General features: G+C 40.5%; 1 protein-coding gene and 1 long non-coding RNA gene across 5 annotated transcripts in view; one reads left to right on the top strand and one right to left on the bottom strand.

Moving 5' to 3' along the window:
* The window catches only part of LOC118659776, a 43045-nt gene extending 36060 nt beyond the window's left edge, over nt 1–6985 (bottom strand). The window contains exon 1 of the long non-coding RNA XR_004968701.1: nt 6810–6985. This is a non-coding gene — a long non-coding RNA (uncharacterized LOC118659776). The remainder of the gene's footprint in view (nt 1–6809) is intronic.
* A 9727-nt stretch (nt 6986–16712) lies between these two features.
* TPBG (trophoblast glycoprotein) lies at nt 16713–20249 on the top strand. Of its 4 annotated transcripts, none has more exons than XM_036317563.1 (2): nt 16713–16889; nt 17952–20249. In XM_036317563.1, exon 2 carries the CDS (start codon nt 18281–18283, stop codon nt 19538–19540), a length of 1260 nt encoding a protein of 419 aa, XP_036173456.1. In that variant the 5' UTR covers nt 16713–16889; nt 17952–18280; the 3' UTR covers nt 19541–20249. The 4 variants fall into 4 exon arrangements, with proteins under 4 accessions (XP_036173456.1, XP_036173455.1, XP_036173453.1 ...); XM_036317562.1 differs by lacking the exon at nt 16713–16889 and adding an exon at nt 17016–17252; XM_036317560.1 differs by lacking the exon at nt 16713–16889 and adding an exon at nt 17016–17592.
* Nucleotides 20250–20865: the final 616 nt, after the last annotated feature.

Below are 20865 nucleotides of genomic sequence, written 5' to 3'. Positions count from 1 at the left end.
TTACTTTATCCAGCAAAGCTATCATTCAGAACTGAAGGTCAGATAAAGAGCTTCACAGATAAGGAAAAGCTAAAGGAGTTCATCACCACCAAACCAGGATTATACGAAATGCTGAAAGGTATCCTTTAAGAAGAGGAAGAGGAAGAAAAAGGTAAAGATACAAATTATGAACAACAAATATGCATCTATCAACAAGTGAATCTAAGAATCAAGTGAATAAATAATCTGATGAACAGAATGAACTGTTGATTATAATAGAATCAGGGACATAGAAAGGGAATGGACTGACTATTCCTGGGGGGGAAAGGGGTGTGGGAGATGCGGGAAGAGACTGGACAAAAATCGTGCACCTATGGATGAGGACAGTGGGTGGGGAGTGAGGGCGGAGGGTGGGGCGAGAACTAGGAGGAGGGGAGTTATGGGGGGGGGGGGGGAAAGAGGAACAAATGTAATAATCTGAACAATAAAGATTTAATTAAAAAAAAAAAAGTGGCATGGCAGAAAAGAATGGACGGAATTTTACAAAGTGATGCAAAGCAAAGGACTGAATCCAAGAATACTCTATCCAGCAAGGCTATCATTCAAACTTGAAGGGGAAATAAGAAGCTTCACAGACAAAAAAAGGCTAAGGGAGTTTATCACCACCAAGCCAGCAATGCAAGGAATGCTAAAGGGACTGGTATAAAAAGAAGAAATAAAAAGCTCAGAAAGAAAACAGCCACACATAAAAAGAAATGGCTACAAACAAGTACCTTTCAATAATAACTTTAAACGTAAATGGACTAAATGCTCCAACCAAAAGACATCAAGTGGCTGAATGGATAAAAAAACATGACCCATACATCTGCTGTCTACAAGAAACCCACCTCATTAGAAGGGACTCACACAGACTGAAAGTGAAAGGATGGAAAAATATCTTTCAGGCAAATGGAAAGGAAAAGAAAGCTGGGGTAGCAATACTTATATCGGACAAAATAGACCTCAAAGTGAAGGCCATAACAAGAGATAAGGAAGGCCACTCCATAATACTAAAGGGATCAATACAACAAGAAGATATAATCCTGGTAAACATATATGCACCCAATGCAGGAGCACCCAAATTCACAAAAAAACTCCTGGAAGATATCAAAGGAGAGATCGACAACAATACAATCATAGTAGGGGACTTTAATACACCACTGACAGCACTGGATAAGTCCTCTAGACAAACAATCAGCAAAGATACAGCAATCCTAAATGACTCACTAGATCAGATGGACTTAATAGACATCTTCAGAACACTTCACCCCAATGCCACGGAATATACATTCTACTCAAGTGCTCATAAGACATATTCAAAAATAGACCATATATTGGGTCACAAGCAAAGTATCCCCAAATTCAAGAAGATTGAAATCATAAAAAGCGTCTTCGCAGACCACGATGGCATAATATTAGAAATAAACTACAATAAAAACAACCCAAAATACTCAAACACCTGGAAGCTGAATAGCATGCTATTAAATATTGATTGGGTTACCAATGAGATCAAAGAAGAAATTAAAAACATCCTGGAAACTAATGACAATGAAAACACAACAATCCAAAACCTATGGGACACAATGAAAGCAGTCCTGAGAGGGAAGTTTATAGCTCTACAGGCCTATCTCAAAAAACAAGAAAAAATGGTAGTAAATCATCTAACTCTACAACTCAAAGAATTAGAAAGAGAGCAACAAGAAAACCCCAGAGTGAGCAGAAGGAAGGAGATAATAAAGATTAGAGCAGAAATAAATGACACAGAGACCAAAAAAACAATACAGAAAATCAATGAAACCAAGAGCTGGTTCTTTGAAAGGATAAACAAGATTGACAAACCTCTAGCCAGACTCACCAAGAAGCAAAGAGAGAGGACCCAAATAAACAAAATCAGAAACAATAGAGGCGAAATAACAACGGACCCCACAGAAATACAAACGATTGTTAAAAAATACCATGGACAGCTCTACTCCAACAAACTAGACAACATGGAGGAAATGGACAAATTCCTAGAAAAATACAACATTCCAAAACTCAATCAGGAAGAATCTAAAAATCTCAACAGGCCAATAACTATGGAAGAAATTGAAGCAGTCATCAAAAAGCTTCCAGCAAACAAAAGCCCAGGACCAGACGGCTTCACAGGGGAGTTTTACCAAACATTCAAGGAAGAACTAAAACCTATCCTCCTCAGACTACTACAAAAAATTCAAGAGGAAGGAACACTTCCAAGCTCATTCTATAAAGCCAGCCTCACCCTAATACCAAAACCAGGTAAAGACAACACAATGAAAGAGAATTACAGGCCAATATCCCTCATGAACATAGATGCCAAAATCCTCAACAAAATCTTAGCAAATTGGATCCAGCAGTACATCAGAAAGATCATACACCATGACCAAGTAGGATTTATCCCAGGGATGCAAGGATGGTACAATATCCGCAAATCAATAAACGTGATACATCACATAAACAAATTGAAAGAAAAAAACCACATGGTCATATCAATTGATGCAGAAAAAGCATTTGACAAAATTCAACACCCATTTTTGATAAAAGCTCTCAGCAAGGTGGGAGTAGAAGGATCATACCTCAACATAATAAAAGCCATATATGACAGGCCCACAGCCAACATCATACTCAATGGACAAAAACTAACACCATTTCCCCTAAGAACAGGAACAAGACAGGGATGCCCCCTCTCACCACTCCTGTTCAACATAGTACTGGAAGTGTTAGCCATTGCAATTCCGCAAGAAGAAGAAATAAAAGGCATCCAAATTGGAAAAGAGGAAGTAAAACTGTCCTTATTTGCAGACGACATGATATTATACATACAAAACCCTAGAGACTCCATCAAAAAGCTACTAGACTTAATACATGAATTTGGCAATGTAGCAGGATACAAAATTAACCCCAAGAAATCTGAGGCATTTCTATACACCAATAGTGAACTTTCAGAAAGAGAGATTATAAAAACAATCCCGTTTACCATCGCACCAAAAAAATTAAGCTACCTAGGAATAAACTTAACTAAAGAGGTAAAAGACCTCTACTCAGAAAACTACAGGACGTTGAAAAAAGAGATAGAGGAAGACATAAACAGATGGAAGAACATACCATGTTCATGGACTGGTAGAATCAACATCATTAAAATGTCCATACTACCCAAAGCAATCTATAAATTCAACGCACTTCCCATTAAAATACCAACGGCATACTTCAGAGATCTAGAACGAACTCTCCAAAAATTCATCTGGAATAAAAAAAGACCCGAATAGCTGCAGCAATCCTGAAAAAGAACAAAGTAGGTGGGATCTCAATACCAGATATCAAGATGTATTACAAAGCCACTGTTCTCAAAACTGCCTGGTACTGGCACAAGAATAGGCATATAGATCAATGGAATAGAATAGAGAGCCCTGAAATCGGCCCGAACCAATATGCTCAATTAATATTTGACAAAGGAGGCAAGAACATACAATGGAGCCAAGATAGTCTCTTCAATAAATGGTGTTGGGAAAATTGGACAGATATATGCAAGAAAATGAAACTAGACCACCAACTTACACCATACACAAAAATAAACTCAAAATGGATAAAGGACTTAAATGTACGACAGGAAACCATAAAAATTCTAGAAGAATCCAAAGGCAACAAAATCTCAGACGTATGCCGAAGCAATTTCTTTACTGATACAGCTCCTAGGGCACTTGAAACTAAAGAGAAAATGAACAAATGGGACTATCAAAATAAAAAGCTTCTGCACAGCAAAAGAAACCATCAACAAAACAACGAGAAAACCCACTACGTGGGAAAACATATTTGCCAATGTCATATCTGGTAAGGGCCTAATCTCCAAAATTTATAGGGAACTCATACAACTTAACAAAAGGAAGATAAACAATCCAATCAAAAAATGGGCCAAGGACCTCAATAGACACCTTTAAAAAGAGGACATTCAGAAAGCCAAGAGACATATGAAAACATGCTCAAAGTCACTAATCATCCGAGAGATGCAAATCAAAACAACAATGAGGTACCATCTCACACCTGTCAGAATGGCTATCATCAACAAATCAACAAACGACAAGTGCTGGAGAGGATGTGGAGAAAAAGGAACACTTGTGCACTGCTGGTGGGAATGCAGACTGGTGCAGCCACTATGGAAGACAGTATGGAGTTTCCTCAAAAAACTGAAAATGGAACTCCCATTTGACCCTGTGATCCCACTTCTAGGAATATATCCCAAGAAACCAGAAACACCAATCAGAAAGGATATATGCACCCCTATGTTCATAGCAGCACAATTCACCATAGCTAAGATCTGGAAACAGCCTAAGTGCCCATCAGTAGATGAATGGATTAGAAAACTGTGGTACATCTACACGATGGAATACTATGCTGCTGTAAAAAGGAAGGAACTCTTACCATTTGCAACGGCATGGATGGAACTGGAGAGCATTATGCTAAGTGAAATAAGCCAGTCAATGAAGGAAAAATACCACATGATCTCACTCATTCATGGATAATAGAGACCATTATAAACTTTCGAACAATAATAGATACAGAGGCAGAGCTGCCTCAAACAGATTGTCAAACTGCAGCGGGAAGGCCGGGGAGGGTTGGGGGACAGGAGGTAGGGGGGTAAGAGATCAACCAAAGGGCTTGTATGCATGCATATAAGCATAACCAATGGACATAAGACACTGGGGGATAGGGGAGGATAGGGGACTGTCTAGGGCGGGGGGGAAAAAATGGACACATATGTAATACCCTTTGTATTACTTTAAGCAATAAAAAAATAAATAAATAAAAATACAAAAAGAAAGTGGCATGGGCTATAAAAACAGATGAGTAAAACTCAGTCTCTTACAGTAGGAGAAATGAGCACTGCATGTAAGCAACCATCAAGCAAGGTGGAAAGAGAAGATACCTAAGAAAAATACCAAGGGCTGTGAAAATTCTAAGATAGAAAAATTATTTCTGCACTAAGCAATTTATTATTTCTTGTGATAATAGCTAAGCCCAGGCCAAATTCCTGCCCTGGACATTTCTTTAAACATAGTCCACTTGTGAGCCCACTAGTTGGACTATAGTAATAAGCAGAGGTGGCTTAGAAAAGACAGAGAAGTCAGAGTGAGACGTTAACTCAGTGACAACTATACTGGGCTCTAAAGACACCCAGAAGCAAAGCAGAATACTTCTCTAATTCTTAATTATAAAAAAAATCTAATGTCTTCTAGCCTGTTTCTAAGCCATAAACTTTTAAGAACATAAAAGCAAACATTGGAAACAAGAATCGTAAAATATTTGTATTGACAATATATTGTTGCAGTTTTCTTGAGCATGAAAATATTTTCTCAATAAAGATTTTATCATAAAATGGGAACTTATGTGTTAGGTTTCTGTTTTCTTAGCCAAAATCAATTTATAGTAAGATTATATACATGTAGGAATTTATAACAGATAATTTAATAGAAAATCAAGTTCGGCACAGCTATTGAGAATTAAACTAGTAGTAAATAATACCTCACGCTCAAATAACTGGGAACTCTCTACTTTCCATATTAGGTAAAACTTGTGGTCTAATAAGCCAATTTTCTTTATTCTGTCCAAAGACTTAAAAATGTTACAATAAATCCCTTATGATAAAATTTGTCACACTGACCATGCAGAACATATATTAGGCAACTCTGTAAAAACATATTTCAGTCACAACCTCCAAATTAGAATTGATATATATATATATTTTATGTGATCATGTGAATATACAGAGATGGTGGCTGCCTACAAGCTAAGAGGCCACAAAATGTAAACCACTTTGGAGCACCTTGATTTTAGACTTACCAGGGTCCAGAACTGTGAAAAATAAATGTATATTGTTTAAATTGCCCAGTCTATGTAGTTTGTTATGACAATCTGAGATAAGACATTAGCTTACAATTAAATTCAAGTAGGGGTAGTTTTTGAGGCCAGTCTCTGAGGTCGGTCCTGACCTCAGGAGGGCTCTTCTTAGCTCTCTCTCTCTCACTGAATCTCTCTAGTGAACTGACTGGCCTGTGGTTCCGCTATTATTTTTGAGTGTGCCCTTAGTTTAATACATTGTTAATTTTTAAAATGTGTACAAATCAATTAAGAAAATTTAAAAAACCAATTGGAACAAAATGGGGGCCAAAAAAGTGAACAAATGGATTTAAAAAGGAAATACAAATGATTTTTAAACATATAAAAGATTGTCGACCTGACTTAGAATTTAAAAACAAACAAACAAATTAAGCCTATACAAAAATTACGTTTTCATGTGCAAGGTTAGCAAAGACAAAAAATTGATAACATAATCCCAACATTGCTGATAGTAATATAAATTGTTACAATAATCTCTGAACAGTGCTTTGTCAATAATACCTATCAAAATCGCAAAAGTCCGTATCCTAAAACCACTTCTAAGGATTCATCCTAGAGACATACGTGCATATGTGGAAGATGACGTACGTCCTCATTAGTAATTACCGCACTGCTTGTAATAGCAAAAAGCTGAAAACCTTCCAACAGGGGGCTGTTTAACTAAATTGTGGTATATCAGTTTGTGGCAGGTTATGTCAATAGCCCCATTGCTTCTGACTTTCCCCTATACAAGCCCGTTGCCATGTGCCCTGTCATTTTGCAGTGCTCCTCCATTGAGATGGGGTGTAATTCCCAGCTCCTTGGCTTTAGCATGTAATTTGCTTTGGCTGACATGGCAGCACATTGACAAATGTGATACAAGCAGAATTTTAAAGGGGACTTACATGGATTCAGTTTGCTTTCCCTTGTGCTTCTTCTGTTGTCATGAGAAGAACATGCCAAGCCTATTGGCATGGTCTTGGGAGGAAGATAACAGCCATTGGGAGCAGAACTGTTTTTAGATAAGCCCAACCTAGAGTAGAACACACCAGTCAATTCACAGAAGGATGAGCAAGCCCAGATTAGCAGAGTTTGCCAACCACATTATTCAATCAGATTATTCAATCCTCAACCAACCTACCAGTGCATAAGCTATACTTACAAAGAATTGTTTTGAGTCAAAGTTTTGAGCTGGTTTATTGCACAGCAATAGATAGCTAAATACACTAATGCAATGAATACCATCTACCAATAAAGGAGTTTTTGTTATACTATTAAGAAATAATCTCTGAGCTTTATAGTTCAGTTAAATAAAATGAAGAACACTGTGTAGTGTTTAATTATCTGTGAAAATAAATTTGCATACATGTGTATAAGATATAATGGGAAAGACACATATAGAAACCTGATAAAAGTTGGTTGTCTATGGACAGGTTAACTGGAGAGCTTAGGGACAGGAGTGGAAAGAGACAGTTCCTTTGTATACCTTTCTGTCACTTTTGAATTTTCAACTATTTAAATGCATTGTATATTGAAAAAAAAAAACTATTTTAAAAACTCAGGCTATTCACAGCACTCCAAATTCTTCTAGCATCTCATAGAGAAGAAAAATTCTAAAATCAGTTAGATTTTTCTTCCTTCACAAGTGACAATTTTTTGCTTGGACGATTGTAGGGTTCATTACTTTTCCCTTGAATTGGGAGTTTGGGAGTTTCAACAATATTTGTCTAGGTGTACAACTATAATTTGGTATTATTTCTTGGTAGCTATAATATATATGGAAAGAACCCTCAAAACTCAATCATAAGAAAACAGACAGTCCAATTAAAAAATGGGCAAGTGAATTGATCAGAGGTTTCATGAAAGAATATAAACAAATGGCAAATAAGAATATTAAAAGGTGCTCGATTTCACTAATCAATTAAAAGCACAATGAGATACTACTGCACGCCTTTCAGACATCTACAATTAATAAGTTTAACCATATCAAGTGTTGGAAGGATGTGGAGCAACTAAATGTCTTTTTCACTGCTGGAGGTAATGTAAAATGGTATAAACCACTTTGGAGAACAGTTTGGCAATTTCTAAAAAAGTTAAAAATGAATCTAGCATATGTCTGAACCATTCCACCTCTTGGTATTTACCCAAGAGAAATGAAAGCATATGTTTACACAAAGGCTTGAACATGAATGTTTATTGCACCTTTATATGTAATAACCCCAAACTGGAAACAGTCCAAATGTCCATTATTTAAGTAAAATAAGGATCCTTTGAACCATGGAATATTACTCAGCAAAAATGGGAATAAATTGCTGATACTCATAACAACCTCGATAAATCTCAAATTAACTGTGCTGAGTGAAGGGAGCCAGATAAAAAAAGAGCACCTACTGAATGATTCCATTTATATGAATTCTAGAAAATTCAAACTAATCTATAGGGACAGAAATAAAATTAATGGTTCCCTGAGGGTAACATGGATGGAGGGATTATAAAAAGTCATGAGGAAACTTTTGAGGGTGATGAATACTATGTTCATTTTCTTGATTGTAACGATTATTTCAAGGGTATATACAAAAGTCAAAACTTGTTAAGCTGTACACTTAAATTACATGAAAAAAAAACTAAAAAAGAAATCAAATGTTAGAATGTGTAAAGCTCAGTAGTAGGTGCACAGATTTTCATTACACCACTCTTTGTTGTTGAGTATGTGCTTTTCATTTTTAATACCAAAATATTTTAATTAGCCCTGGATGGTTTTCTCAGTGGTTAGAGTGTCCACCTGTGAACCTAAGGGTCATAGGTTCGATTCTTGGTCAAGGGCACATCCTGGGTTGCAGGTTTGATCCCTGGCCCTGGTTGGGGCACATGCAGGAGGCAGCTAATCAATGTGTTTCTCTCACTTGGATATCTCTCTCTCTCTCTCTCTCTCTCCCCCTCCCTCCTTCCTTCCCTCTCTCCACCCTCTCTATAAAAAAATCAATGAAAAATATCCTCGGGTGAGAATTTAAAAATATATATTTTAATTAAACAAAAAATAAAACTAGATTTCCCACCCTTGAGTTAAACTAGTGGAAACAATAAGTTTCCATGAAAACAGAGCCATTGTCTTCAGTTTTCAGTACACTGCCTACACACTCCACATTATTTATCTAATAAATAACACATACATCCTAATGTATGTATAACTAGTGCTTATTTTGTTATTTTAAAGCTTCCAATTCTTCATGTTAAATCTTAAAAGTTATGGAACAATTTTAGAGTGATTGCCCACAATCACTGGTGGCTTGTGGCTGAGATGATCAGAAATCTCTATAATATAAAGTAACCCCCACCTTATCCTCAAAGGATATGCTCCAAGACCCCCAGTAAATGTCTAAAACTGCAGATAGCACCAAACCCTGTATATATACCATGTTTTTTTTCCTATACATACATACCTACGATAAAGTTTAATTGATAAATTAGACCATTTCATGGATAGAAAATTTGTTCTTACCATAGATCTTAGCAACCTCAGCATATGGTTCTTTTTCTTTTATGAAGTCAAGAACTTTCACCTTTACATTAAAGGAAGCGCCTTCCAGCTTCTTTGTGGCATATCGGAATTGCCAGCATTGTGCTTTGGAGTCATTAGTTAAGTAAAATCAGGATCACTTGGACACAGTATTTCAATAAGTCAGTAGTTGATCTGATATTGGAGATAGCTACTGAGATGGTTACTAAGTGACAAACTGGCCGGCAGCATACACAGCATGGGGAGACTGGACAGAGGAATGATTCACACCCCCAGCAGGTTGGAGCAGGACAATGTGAGATTTCATCACATTGCTCAGAATAGCTCACCATTTAAAACTTATTTATTTCTGAAAATTTTCATTTTATATTGGACCATGGTTGACCACAGGTAACTGAAACTCCAGAAAGAGAAACCACAAATAAGGGCGGGACTTTGATTTCAGGTAGCTTGCCCCAGCAAAGCCCTACTGGTTGTTTGCAGGTGGCGCCCTGTCTGATTATCGAACACTTATTGGTCAGTGTCTGTGCCGCACTAGTTGTAAACTACTTTGAATATCAGCCCTTTGCAAATGTCATCCCATCAGTGTTTCTTGGGTTCAAGTACCCGCTGATGCCACACATTCCTTCAGCAGGCTTTTGTTCAAATTCAGTATAGGCATTCTTTGGCATGTACTCTGCACCCAACTCCTTTGTTCTACCAACACTCACATTGTTCAGGCCACATGATTTGACACTGGTTTTAACTCTTTAACTTCCATTTTTGTTCACCACCAAGGTAATGTGATAAATTTCTATTAAAAAATATGTATTATTTTCATCCTCTCTTCCTGGGCTTTTATATGGGGATCTAAAACAAACCTAAAAAATATTCATTTATTGGCTTTGAATATTTCAAGAAGTGCTAGCAGGAAACTTACTGACCTATGTACTTTAGCTTGCTGGGTAGGACTTATAAAATAGATTAGAGAAGCCTGGGTCATGATTCTAAGCTTTGGCTCAAGTCCATCTGTTTAACCTCTGCCATGGACATGCAATAGATTGCTTGTCAATGTGCCAGGATTAGAACACCCCCGCCACCCAGCTTCACTCCTTTATTTTCAGCTTTTAATATCAGGTTTAATGTTTTAAAATATTTTTTTAAATAGTTTTTTATTTTTTAATTACAGTTGAGATATAATGTTAATTAGTTTCAGGTGTACACACTAGTGACTAGACATTAAACGATCATTGCAATAAATCTCATACCCATTTGACATGATAAATAGTTATTAGAATAATATTGACTATATTCCCTATGTTGTACTTAACATTCCCATTGACTATTCTGTAACATCCAATTTGTATTTCTTAATCCCCTCACCTTTTCACCCATTTAAAATTATAAATGTCTATATTCTAAACTCCATACTGAATAAATCACTAAAATTTATAGATTCTAACTCTTAAATATCTGTATAGGTGGTTTTCGACCTTTTAAAAACCAATGCTTCCTTTTTAAAACAATTATTTTATAAAGTCCCCTCTTTATATAAAACATACCTTTACACATAAAGTTTAAAATATGTATTTATTAACTATAATATAAAGGAAAAATAAAAATAGAATAATTAAATATTAAGTAATATGTAGTATAACATGTAAACGTTTCAGCATAACTATAGAAGACCCAATGAAATGATAATATAATTTAACTACTTATAAATAGGATAGGGTTAAAGAAAAATTAGACAAATATTCAAGTGGATATTAAAGATACTGTTTCTTTATAGTAGACATTTTGAAATGAGGATCACTGTAAATGCAATAACTGCAAATGAAAGCAGATCAGTTGGGTTGTATTACTGATTCAGATAGGATGAGTGGCATAGCTGTTACAGATAAAATGTTTGTGTAAAATTCCAAACAAAACAATATATATATTCTTCCTTCAACGAACCTGGTAACTACATTTCTGGAAAATTCAGTATTTATTAAAACATACTATAAGTATTTGTAGTTTAAAATGAATTTGTATATCGGTTGAGATTATTATAATCAAGTTTTACATCTATAAGAATGTCTAGATGGATGTTTGAAAGTCATGTGGGAAGCAGAATTTTTTATTGTATGGTATATCCCCTAATTACAGCGTGTCTAATATCCCTGACTTCTACACACTAAATGCCAGTAGCTCTACCCACTCATTGTGACAAACAGAAAAATGCCTCCACGAATATTAAAATGCCCACTAGGGGCAGTGTCACCCTGTTGAGAATCACTGATTTATATAATCTGTTCCTACCTGACAATCTTTTGCAGCTGCTTTAGTTTGGTTCTTCAACACCTGTCACTTAGTCAACTTTTCTGCCTGTCTTTAGTCTTCTCTGCCTACAATTCACCCCCAAAACAGATAGCAAAGGTGTTCTAATATGCCAACCTGATCATGTCATTCTTTACGAATGTCTTCAGAGATTCCCAGGCACCCTGGGACGAAATCAAACTTTTTAGCATGGAAGGCAGTAGCTGATCCCACCGTATTTCAGATCTGTCCTTGTACCAATCCTTCCAGTGTGTGCTGTGCTCCTCCCCACTTAGCGCACAGAACTGAACATGGTCTCTGTCTTTTCACCAACTTGCCGCTCTTTTTTTTATCTGGCAAGTTCTTGATAAGAATTCAAACGCAGTCAAGCATCACTTCCACAATGATGCCTTCTCCAGACAGGCTCCCACTCCTCCGTCGGCCCCTGCACTTACCATATGTCTTACGACTGTGAGATGATCTGCCTTTGAATGCTCTGATGGCAGGACTTTTTATCCCACGTACTTTTGTATCCTGAGGACATCCAATAGGTGAAGGGCAAATGGTAAAGTCTTAAAACGTTGAACACTTAAAATTGAATGATCCTTTAACGTTAGCTATTTGGAAAGTCCTGCCAATTGTTTTTCTTTACCTTTTAATATCCTCTCATCCTTGAAGAATCACATCTATCGACCCACTTTAATCTCTCCAGTCTGTTATTGCCATTTATTTATTTACTTACTTATTTTTCAACCTTCACCTGAGGATATTTTCCATTGATTTTTTTTAGAGAGAGTGGAAGAGAGAGGGAAAGACAGAGAGAAACATCAGTGTGAGAGAAACACATCGATTGGTTGCCTCCTGCATGCGCCCTGACCAGGGCCCGGGAAGCTTCGGAGCCTGCAACGAGGTATGTGCCCTTGACTGGAATCAAACCCAGGCTGATGCTCTATCCACTGAGCCAAATCGGCTAGGACTGTATAGCCTTTTAGCTTTGTTCTTTCTTTAGTACTTATTTAATCTCCAGTGAATTTTGAAATACCTTTGTTATAGTTTTCTTCTACTCCCATTGTACTGACTCATGAAACAAATGTTTTTGACCCATTCCCTAATATATATTTTACTTAATGTAATTTATATATTTCAGACAAGAAGCCTATTACTTCCAAAGTGATTTGAAATCAACTGGTGAGAAGAATTTCTTTTTAATCATTAACAATGTTAAAAGTTATTTTTCCATGAATGTGTGTAGACAATAATATACTGGGTATGTAACTGTTTTGTTTTGTTTTCTCCCTGAATCAACCCTCGACCTGATTGTTCTGGTTGTAGGTGTGGGTTCATGGTTTTATGACATACGTGCTTGATGTTCACCAATACTTGATTTCGTTTTAGATATCTTTCAGATTTCAGAGTGTTCACCTTCATTAATTCCTCTGCTAATTTAAGTCAGACACCAAAATTCACTAGTCTTAAAGAATGCTGGATCACATCGCTTCTCTCTGCTACTTACCAGCAGGGTGGCCATCATCACTCATCTTTTAAAAATATACTACATTATTCCTTGCCTTCCCAGGACTTAGCAGCAAAATTTCAATAAGTTATTAATGAACTTCCTTTGGGTCATTAGAAGAAAAATGGTTCGTGAAGGAAAAAAATCTGCCAAATAAGTGATAGTGCAGAGATATTTTCCTGGGGGCTACAAAGTGACCAGTCGAAATATACTAAATTGATTCTTCTCCATCTGGGTATGCAGATCCTTCTTTCTTTTCATTTCGGAATGGAAGAATAAATGAGGAAAACTGTGCTCAGAAACCCTATCCTGCCTCAGAGCATGTAAATTGCATCATGAGCAAAAAATTTTCAAGCTGTCAAGAGTAAGGCAAGTATGATAATTTAGGATAATTAAATGCTTGTGACAATCAAAATAGAATCAATCCTAGTAAGCTTTTCTCAGTTGAAGGAAACTTCTTTAAAAAGGACTTACTGATCTTTCAGTAGGGCAGTTAAAAATGTGGTATAACAATCCACAGTAAGGAATATTTTGCAGTCTTTAATAAAGAAGAAAACATACCTATAGGTATGGACATGAAAGAATATGTGGTGTTTTAAAGTCAGAAAAGTCATGGATAATTCTCTGATCCCATTCATATAAAAACAGCACCAACAGAAGTTAAAATCTATACAGAGAGGCGATTGGAAAGGTGCACACACACGGAACTGCACTCAATGTTCTGCATTGAAGGCTTTTGTTTCTGTGGTTGTTCCACCAGGTGGTGAAATCCTTTATTGCCAGATTTAATAAAGGATGCCCAGTTCAATTAAAATTTCACACAAACAATGAATTATTTTAGTATAAGTACATCCCAAATATTGCATGGGACATATTTATACTAAAAAAAAAAAATGTATTGTTTAACTGAAATTCAAATTTAATTGAGAATCCTGAAATTTTACTTGCTAAATCTCACAACTGTATTTAAGGAGACCATAAACTATTCATCCTTGTACTATTATTACTAACACATTTAGTTAGAGATATAGCAGGTACACAATAAATGGTGGAATAACTAAGGAGAGCACAATAATAACAGGTAGTTTTGCTCATGTGCTATATACATTATCGTAACTCTCATGGAAATGCCCTGAAGTTGTAGTAGTGTTCTTATTTTACAGATTAAGAAACAGAGGCATACAGAAGTCACAAATGCATGGTGGAGTTAGAAGTGATCCTGTTCCTGGGTCCTGGTTCAGCAGTCATAGTCAACTGCCAGCCGCAGGGAGGGAGGGGAAGAAAAGGGGGGAAAGAGCCAGGATGAATGAGGCTTTGGAGTAGCAGAGTAGAGCTTTGCACAAACTCCTCAGCCTTGCCTAGACGTGGAATGTGGGATACACATGAAAGGCAGGCAAATCTGGCCTGGTCCCCACCTCAGCATTCACTGGAAAAAGTTACAGTAGTCCCCCCTTATCTACAGTTTCCCTTCCAAGGTTTCAGTTACTCATGGCAACCCAGGTCGGAAAATACTAAATAGAAAATTCCAGAGACAAATAATTCATAAGTTTTAAATTGTGCGCCTGTTCAGAATGATAAAATCTCACACCATCCTGCCAAGAACCACTCCTTCGTCCAGTGTTTCCATGCTCCCTGGGCTCCCCACCCCTTAGTCATTTAGTAGCCATCTTGGTTTTCAGATCACTGTCAAGATATTGAAGTGCTTGTGTTCAGGCAACTCTTATTTTATTTCAGAATGGCCCTAAAGTGCAACAGTAGCAAGGTTGGCAATTCAGATGTGCCAAAGAGAAACTGTAAAGTGCTTCCTTTAAGTGAAAAGGTGAGTATAGTACAATAAAATATTTTGAGAGAGACCTCATTCATATAACTCTTATTACAGTATGTTTTTATAATTGTTCTATTTTATTATTAATCTCTTATTGTGCCAAATTTATAAATTAAACTTTATCATGTATAGGAAATAAACAGTATATGAGGGGTTAGGTATTGTCCTCAGTTTTGGGCGTTTACCTGCTTGGAATATATCCCCAGCAGATAAGGGGGAACTACACTATATTATTTATTTTTGCCTCAATTTTGTGGTCTGTAAAATTGGAGTGAGAGTGCCTCCCTGAATACTGATGTGCAGAGTAAATAATATAATTTCTATACAGTGATCAGCATAGAGTTTGGCAAGTAAAAGACAGTTAATGCTCAGAAATCCAGAGTTTTCATTTGTAGAACAGGTTAACACCACCAGTAGCAACAAGATAATAAAACTAATTATATCTATATTGCTGAGTTGATTTGAGGATCAGATGAAAAAATATATATAATCTTTCTAAATTGTAAAGTGCTTCTCATTCTTAACAGAGAAACTGCTCTTTAGATCAGAACCAGAATTAATATCATTCCAGGGCATACTACAGTTCCTCCTCCCCACCCCTGAAGTAATTAATTTTGTTTTAAAATGTATCATAGAGCAAACAGGACTCTTTTGTTTTGGTGTACATAGATCTATAAATTTTAACCCATGTATTGGGTTACATAACCACCACTACAGCTGGCATACAGAACATGACTACAGCTTTTGAGACTCTTTTTTCAAAGTGTTTCATATTCAGGTTGCAAAACACCTTTAAAAATAATAAAAGGGGATTTAGATAAAGGTGAAGACGACGCAAATGAACAAAAATGACTTTTTGCTCAAATATCTGCAACCTCCAAACTTTCTCCTGTCTGGGCCATTTTTGCTATTGGCTCTGCAGACTATCTCTTGTCACAAAGTAGTCAGGAATGGACTTGAGAGTACAATACGAGTACAAACTTCAGCATTCCTTATCTGATCATTTTATTACCAGACCTTAATTTCCCAAGTGTTTTCTCTAATTTCCACTTTTCTCTCCAAAATGAAGAAACCTGAACTGACTAACCAGCACCTTCTCACCCTTTCACGGAAATTATTTGATTGGGACAAAGGGGATACAGTTATTGATAGAGCAAGGACAGAGCTTTCAGGGCCCCAAACCTCTCCAATATAACATCCTCCCAGTAAGTAGTCATTCAATCTATTCCTTTCTCCAACTCCAACATCTGTACCCCCTCCCCTGCCGAACACCCCCAAGGGCAACAGACTTAGGCCAAGCTTCAGATCTCCCTGGGCGGCCTCCCCCTCACCCCCCCACCCTGTGCACTCTCCTAGCTCTAGAGACTGGCACTGACCCACCGAAACCACATCTGGTGAGAGGGGGCGGGTCCGCTTTCCGGGTGAATCACTGCGTTGCTATTTGCCTTTTGTTTCTAGGATGCTTTGGCTGCCTTTTCTCCCCTCTGCTTTTAATTTTCGAGGAGAAAAGCGAATGAATCAAGGATGAATCTCCTCTCCACTATCTATCTTAAAGTTGGCTCTCTCTCTTTACAAGTCCCATAACCGTTCAAGCGGGATGGGTGGGGACGCATTCATTACACCTAAATCAGAAGTTGGCATCTAAGGTATCACTTTGACGGGAAGGTTTTCTAACGCTCCCTTGCAGCTTGCCGGGCGTTTTGCTGCGGCCGCTGTGCATTCTCAGCTCATTTCTTCATGCCGCTACTTCACGCTGCTCCGTCACGCCTGAACCTACCTCGTTACTGCCCTGGACACCCGAATCTGGGTGAATTCCACGAGATTCATTAGCGGTTTTGTTCCAGTCCAAGGTAAATACAATATGCAAAACGAGGAACCACCAAAGGATGCCGAAGAGGGGGGAGAGAGGGATTCCCTCATCCTTTCCCGCATATTCCTCGTTAATTTCCACCAGGAGGAGGCGCGAAGCCCCGATCTCCCGCGGTCCCCTTTCCTAAATCTCCCTGCCAAGGAATACAGAGGTTGGCCGCGCGGCAGGAAAAGTCCCTGCACCGGCCTGGCCCTCCCCCGCCCCCCGGGTTGGTTTTTCCCAGCGGCGGAGGTTGGGCCAGGGGCTGGGGTGCGAGCGGAGCCGGCACTCGCAGCTCGGAGCCCGAAAGTCGCCGCGACTCTGGTGGGACTCGGAGTTGTCTCCGGAGCCGGCGGGCGCGGAGGTGAGCAGCTGGGAGGCAGCCGCGCGGGCGAGAACCGGAAGGCGGCGCCGCTCCTCCCCAGCTCCAGGCGCGGGAGGAGCGTCGGTCCCGGCTCTCTCCGCCGCTTTGTTCGCGGCCTTTCCCCTCCCCTTCGGAGAAGACTCGAGCCCTCTCCGGGCTCCGAGGGGCTGGCTGCGGGGAGGAGGGAGCAGCTGTACTGGGGGCTTAGCCCTGGGAGGGCCTAAGGGACATCAAAAGACTCCTGCAACCTGAAACTTCCCTCTCCTCCTAACCTGGACCCGGAGGAGAAGTCCGCGTGGAGGCGGAGACCCGGAAGGCAGGTCGTCCGCGGAGGCGGGGGGTGAGCGAGAAGTTTGGTCGGGAAGGCGCTGGGGATTAAGCAAGAAGTTGCGCACGAGGGACAAGTCTGATCGCGAAAGGAGGAGGGCGGGAGGCTGGGAAGATGCGTATATAGCTTGGGCCAGGGCGGGAGGAAGACTTTGCGCTCCGGTCTCGGGATGCGCGCCCCTCTCCTGGGTAAGGATGTGCTTGGGACGGGGAGGAGGGGGGCGGGAGGTGGGGGGAAGGAGAGACCCTCTAGGGCTTTGGGAGGGAGGTCCTGGGGACCGGGTGGGACCGCTTGGCTGGGATAGACCGGTTCCTGGACTCGGAAAGCGGCGGCGGGTGCCGCTCCTCACGCTTGTCTCCCGCTCGTCCCAGGTCCTGCAGCGGATCCAGCGTGAGGCGCCCACAAAAGAGGCGAGAGGTGCCCGCACACAGGGGCGGCGGCAGGAAGAGGAGCGCGAGTGGAGCGTCCGGACCCGCCGTGCGTACTTCCTCGTGGCCAGGGGCGGGGGGATCGCCCCGGGAGGGGGACGCCCGTGGCCAGGGGGCGCTAGCCCAGTTCCGGTTGCGGCGTACCCCCTGCGCTCCCACGAGAGGAAAGTTTTCTCCCGAAGCTCCCTGCTGACCCGCGCCCTCGGGGCCCAGCTTTCGAGCCTGCGGAGCGGACGCCGGCCCAGGCCAGCCCCGGGGAGCCCCGTGCCGTGATGCCTGGGGGTTGCGCCCGTGGCCCCGCCGCCGGGGACGCTTGGCTGCGGCTCGCGCGGCTGGCGCTGGTCCTGCTGGGCTGGGTCTCCTCATCTTCGCTCACCTCCTCGGCGACCTCGTCGGCCTCCTCCGCGTCGTTCGTGGCGGCGTCCGCCCAGCCGCCGCTGCCGGGCCAATGCCCCCCGCCTTGCGAGTGCTCGGAAGCGGCGCGCACCGTCAAGTGCGTTAACCGCAACCTGACGGAGGTGCCTGCGGACCTGCCCCCTTACGTGCGCAACCTCTTCCTCACCGGCAACCAGCTGGCCGTGCTCCCCGCCGGCGCGTTCTCCCGCCTCCCGCCGCTGGCCGAGCTGGCCGCGCTCAACCTCAGCGGCAGCCGCCTGGAGGAGGTGCGCGCCGGCGCCTTCGAGCATCTGCCCAGCCTGCGCCAGCTCGACCTCAGCCACAACCCGCTGGCCTCTCTCAGCCCCTTCGCCTTCTCGGGCAGCAACGCCAGCGTCTCGCCCCCCAGCCCCCTGGTGGAACTGATCCTCAACCACATCCTGCCCCCTGATGACGACGAGCGGCACAACCGGAGCTTCGAGGGGATGGTGGCGGCCGCCCTGCGAGCTGGCCAGGCGCTGCGCGGGCTCCGCCGCCTGGAGCTGACCAGCAACTGCTTTGCCTACCTGCCCCACGATGTGCTGGCCCAGCTGCCGAGCCTCAGGCACCTGGACCTGCGCAACAACTCGCTGGTGAGCCTGACTTATGTGTCCTTCCGCAACCTGACACACCTAGAAAGCCTCCACCTGGAAGACAACGCCCTCAAGGCCCTTCACAACGGCACCCTGGCCGAGTTGCAAGGCCTGCCCCAAGTCAGGGTCTTCCTGGACAACAATCCCTGGGTCTGCGACTGCCACATGGTGGACATGGTGACCTGGCTCAAGGAGACAGAGATAGTGCAGGGAAAAGCCGGGCTCACCTGTGCGTTCCCGGAAAAAATGAGGAATCGGGTCCTCTTGGAACTCAACAGCTCCGACCTGGACTGTGATCCTATCCTCCCTCCATCCCTGCAGACTTCTTATGTCTTCCTAGGTATTGTTTTAGCCCTGATAGGTGCCATTTTCCTACTGGTTTTGTATTTGAACCGTAAGGGGATAAAAAAGTGGATGCATAACATCAGAGATGCCTGCAGGGATCACATGGAAGGTTATCATTACAGATATGAAATCAATGCGGACCCCAGGTTAACAAACCTCAGTTCTAATTCGGATGTCTGAGAAACATTTGAGGCCAGAACAAGGACAACTATGCATGAGATGTAGACTTAATTAAGCTTTATCCTGTCCTAGGCTTGCTCCACCTCCACCCTCCACTGTAGATACCACTGGCCTTGACTGAAAGCAGTGAAGGGGATTTGCTCCCTTGTCATGTAAAGTGTCTAGGTGTGGTCCATTAATGTAAGATGATGATGAACAATTTCATAGTCTTTAACCCTCTTCCCTTTCTTGGAACTCAACATGTATGGAGGGACTTCTCAAGTTTCAGCATGAACATGGACTCCTGGCTGTCTGTTTCTTTTAGTACAATATGTAACAAGTGTACCAATACAGATAGCATTCAACAAAAGCTGCCTCAACTTTTTCAGAAAAATATTCTATTCATAAGTATCAGTTTTATTCTCATGTACCTAAATTGTGAAGAAAATGATTGCATTCCATAAACTGCCTGCAGACCTTAGCAAGCTCTTCAAAGTAACTCCATAGTACACAGGAGCACCTGCATCCGAGAGCATGCTTATATTTTACTGTTCTGCATATTCCAAAAAAATAACTTGCAACTTCAGATAACTTCTTTGAGAAAGTAAATTACTTTTTTGATTGCAGTTTATATGAAACTATATGCAAGTTGTTTTACAAACTGCATCGAGATCCAACAGGCTAAATTGTTAAAAAAAAAAATTCAATAAAGATTCTTAAAAGAATGACAGTTGTGTTCAAGTTTGCTATTTGAAATAAAGGATTAGGGACAATGTGACTGAGTGGTCTTGGTTCCAGTGATAATTAAGGTATTATAGTTGAGAATGAAACTGGAGCAATATCTTACATAAGTAGACTTTTGGAGATAATTTTGAGATGGTGGATCCTTTGTGGATTTAAATAGAGAATTTGAATATTCATGTGAAAAGACTTATGGTCCCCAAATTAATGCTATTTCAGAAACAATTGTGTGAGAGCATTATAAAGTTGGTGAGAAGGAACAGTTCTGTATAATAAACAGTTCACAGTTTGGGACTTTTTCTAGATTAAGTTTTTAGGATAGAACAAAATTACTTGATAAACCTCCATATGAAATTTGGGTGTTTAGAGTATAAAACAAATACAATGCAAATAAATATATGAAAATTAAATGTCTTAAAGATAGAATATTCTAAAATCAAAGACTAAAATAAATTTAAAAAATTTTTCTAAGATCATAATGTAAATTATAATTTAGATTTTTCTGAGAATATTTAAAAAATATATTTGGATAATTGTTCTGTATTTTTTTAAATATATTTTTATTGATTTCAGAGAGGAAGGGAGAGGGAAAGAGAAAGAAACAT

This window comes from Myotis myotis, unplaced genomic scaffold (assembly GCF_014108235.1).
Source record: "Myotis myotis isolate mMyoMyo1 unplaced genomic scaffold, mMyoMyo1.p scaffold_m19_p_7, whole genome shotgun sequence".
NCBI classification, from domain to species: Eukaryota; Metazoa; Chordata; class Mammalia; order Chiroptera; family Vespertilionidae; genus Myotis; species Myotis myotis.
This window is presented reverse-complemented; position numbering and strand designations above follow the sequence as displayed.